The sequence below is a fragment of the Octopus bimaculoides genome, chromosome 6 (assembly GCF_001194135.2).
Source record: "Octopus bimaculoides isolate UCB-OBI-ISO-001 chromosome 6, ASM119413v2, whole genome shotgun sequence".
NCBI lineage: Eukaryota > Metazoa > Mollusca > Cephalopoda > Octopoda > Octopodidae > Octopus > Octopus bimaculoides.
The window spans coordinates 111,032,114-111,035,415 of record NC_068986.1 but is presented as its reverse complement, the minus strand read 5'-3'; the positions used below and the strand labels follow the sequence as shown (position 1 = coordinate 111,035,415).

Sequence of the window (3,302 nt, the reverse complement as noted above, 5' to 3'; positions counted from 1 at the left end):
ATCGCGAAGGGAAACTGATAACTGATCCAGAACAGATGTTTGAAGCCTCTCAGCGGCACTTCACTCAACTGTTCGGGAGCAGCGATGAGCCGAGTCACAAGAGGGATTTCACGTCCTATCTCGACGTGTTGTCGCGGATCATGGCGAGGGAGGCGGACCCCTTCGAAAGGCTGATTACAACCTTTGAAATACGGCAAACAATGGCTAGATGTATCAAGGATAAAACGCCTGGTTTGGGTGGTCTGCCTTACAAGATTTTTGCTTACATGTTCGGTGACCTCTTAGCAAACGTTTCCTGTAACTGACAATAGAATCGGAGAATTCCTAGTTTTATGAGCCGAGGAACTTTTGAAAGTGTATAGAAATAAAAGTAGATGTAATAAAATTGTTTAGCGTTACAGGGATTTGAAACCGGCGAGGTTGAATTTCTGTACAGCCACCTAAGTGTTTAGCAATAGACATTTTTTTTTTTATTAGAAAATTTGGACTGATCCATTTATGTGTTTTCTTTTAGATTATATAAGCTTTTCATAAAAGTCTAAAAACTTTCTTAAAAATATTTTCATCTGTACATGTCTCCTATTTCCTGTTTATCTTGATGAGGGAGTCATCGCCGTGTTGCACGTTAGTGTAAATAAACTGCAGTTGAGAGCAGCCGAAATGACCATAGATATATGTGAATGTTGATTTTGACCTGCTCGTTATGAACTTTTGGATGTACTTGTGTGGACGGAGTAAAAGATTTTTTTCAAGATGAATGTGAATTTGACCTGTGGAAGTCTGTTTATTTAGGAACTTTACACGTACTCGTATGAGGTAAGTAAAAGATTTTTTCAAATATTTAAAAAAAAAAAAAAATTTATAAAATATTTTAATCGTGTGATAAAACTTTTTTAGTCGGTGGATATTTATTTTATTTTTACATTTACTTAATTTATATTTGTCTTTTAGGTTTTTTGGTAGTTTTCGAATTTTTAGCCGTTTATATTTAATATTTTTGATTGGTCGTTCTATTTACATTTTATTCGATTATATATTTATACATTTTGTGATTTTATGTATATGTATTATTTTTTATGAATTTGTAGACCACGGTGTTTTTTTATATATGATTCAATGTTTGAGGGGTGGGGTTGTATGTAAAGTCGTTGACCGGAATTTAATGTTTGTTCCATAACCAATGCTCCCTTATCTTCGTCTCATTTGTATTTGAGCCCTTCTTTTGCAGTCTTGTATACCCTTTTGTTTCTATTAGAGACAAATATTATTTCTTGGTGTATAGAATATATACATACATACATACATACACCTATGTATCTATGTGTGTTTGCATGTGTGTGTCCCTACCATCGCTTGACCACTGGTATTGGTTTGTTAATGTCCCTGTAACTTGGAGCGTCTTGAAAGGACACCGATAAAATATGTGCAAGGCTTTGCAAAAATAAATAAATATGAGCTGGGGCTGATTTGTTCAGCTGATCCCTCTTCGACGGTGTCCTAGCACAGCTACAGTCCAGTGATTGAAACAAACAAAAAAATATAAAAGACTTGTTATAAAGCATTTTTATTCCCTTATTTGTGTCAGTGTACGACACCATAAACTTAATTACGTTGATTTGATCTCGAAACCATGCAGGAACTTCTTGAAGGTCCATACACCTGCTAGACAAACCAGCCAAATCTTTTTCTAGTTATGGTGTAATGTTTCATAAAATGCAAGAAAGGACATCTTGTATGCGAAAAATGAGGCTGGCAGATTAAGACTATTGAAATCGCTCGCCTTTAGATTTATACCTTGCTTGATGTAATAACATATATAGTCATTAACACAACAATTATACATCACTAACAAAACAATTAAAACGTTGATTGAGAAATTCGCTTTGCATCCACGTGGTATTGGGTTCTATCCCACTGCACGGATAATATAGCCCTGGGCTGATGAATGCCATGTAAGGGAACTTGGTAGGCGAAAACTATGTAAACGTATGGTATACATACCCCAGTGGGTGTGTGTGTGTATGTGTGTACTTGTCGGTCATTGTTTGATAAATAATATTTATTGCCTCCACGTAACTGGTGGCAAAAGAAACTAATAGATTAAGTACCAAACTTCTAAAAAAGAACATGTAGCAGTACTGTTTCGCAACTACAGATCTAAGAAATGGAACCCGGATCACTGAATCCGATCACAAAAAATGAACACTTAAGAACACGATCGTGATTCGCTAAAATATTACCCACATCAAAAAAAATTCTGACCATTCAAGACTTTGTGTAGTACTGAATCTAAAGCAATTTCATATTTCGCGCGCTTTTTCTGAGCCAAATCATCACTGTATATTCACCATGTTTTAGTCACTACTAAGATTAGAACAGACAGCTGGCAAGAGCCAGTACTAGAGAACCGGCATCAGACTAGGGTGAGGTCACTGCACAAGAATAATGTGTGTCAACGGCAGCAGCAAACCACTATCAAAGTAAACTCACGACTACCATACCCAGTCTCACAAGAAAATGCTTCGAATATCTCGGTATTTGGCGTTGGTAGTAACAACATTTTTATTTAACATAAAAATAAATATTTTTTAGATCAAAAATCCAAAAAGATTTCTGTATTCTTTATCTTAAACATTATTTGTGTCGCTTCGTTCGACTTCAGTCTATTATGGCTGCTGTCCAATGACTAAAATAAAAAGAATTTCCCTTAAACAACAGTTAATGTGTATAGGAAGAATCGATAACAGAATAATATAATACTTAGACGAATAACCAAATGTCTCAAAAACTGAATCATATCTTGTAGGTGTTAAATCTACAAGTGTGACGGCTACGTTCTCTTTCACTTGATTTTTTTTTCTTCACTAAATAATCTACAATACACTCATTTCTACTCAATATATCTATTATTCACAGAAATATTCCTCTCATATAAATCTCAAATGCTTTTACACTCTGTTTGAAATTTACTCTCACTATGCGCACACACGCACGCGGCGCATACATACACACCTTCATCTCACAAACCCCAGTGTCAACAGTTCCTTCTGAAACACTTTTCCTTCTCTCATCCGTCATCGGCTTTCTAAGGTTTCCAAAAGAACAATCTCGCCCGAACGCATATAATTCGATATATATATATATACATATATATATATATATGTGTGTGTGTGTGTATGTACATACACGCACAGAAAAACATATATATCACATTGTATGTATTCTGTAATCTATACGAATGTAAACACAAAACACAGATTTCTGTGAACACAACACTCATAGGACTGTATATGTATATATAT

General features: G+C 35.1%; 1 protein-coding gene across 1 annotated transcript in view; it reads left to right on the top strand.

The window, feature by feature from the left end:
* Nucleotides 1-608: 608 nt before the first annotated feature.
* LOC128248061 (uncharacterized) overlaps nucleotides 609-3,302 on the top strand; it is a 110,941-nt gene continuing 108,247 nt past the window's right edge. The window contains exon 1 of the mRNA XM_052968451.1: nucleotides 609-816. Within this exon, the coding sequence (XP_052824411.1) occupies nucleotides 812-816 (5 nt within the window). The 5' untranslated portion in view covers nucleotides 609-811. The remainder of the gene's footprint in view (nucleotides 817-3,302) is intronic.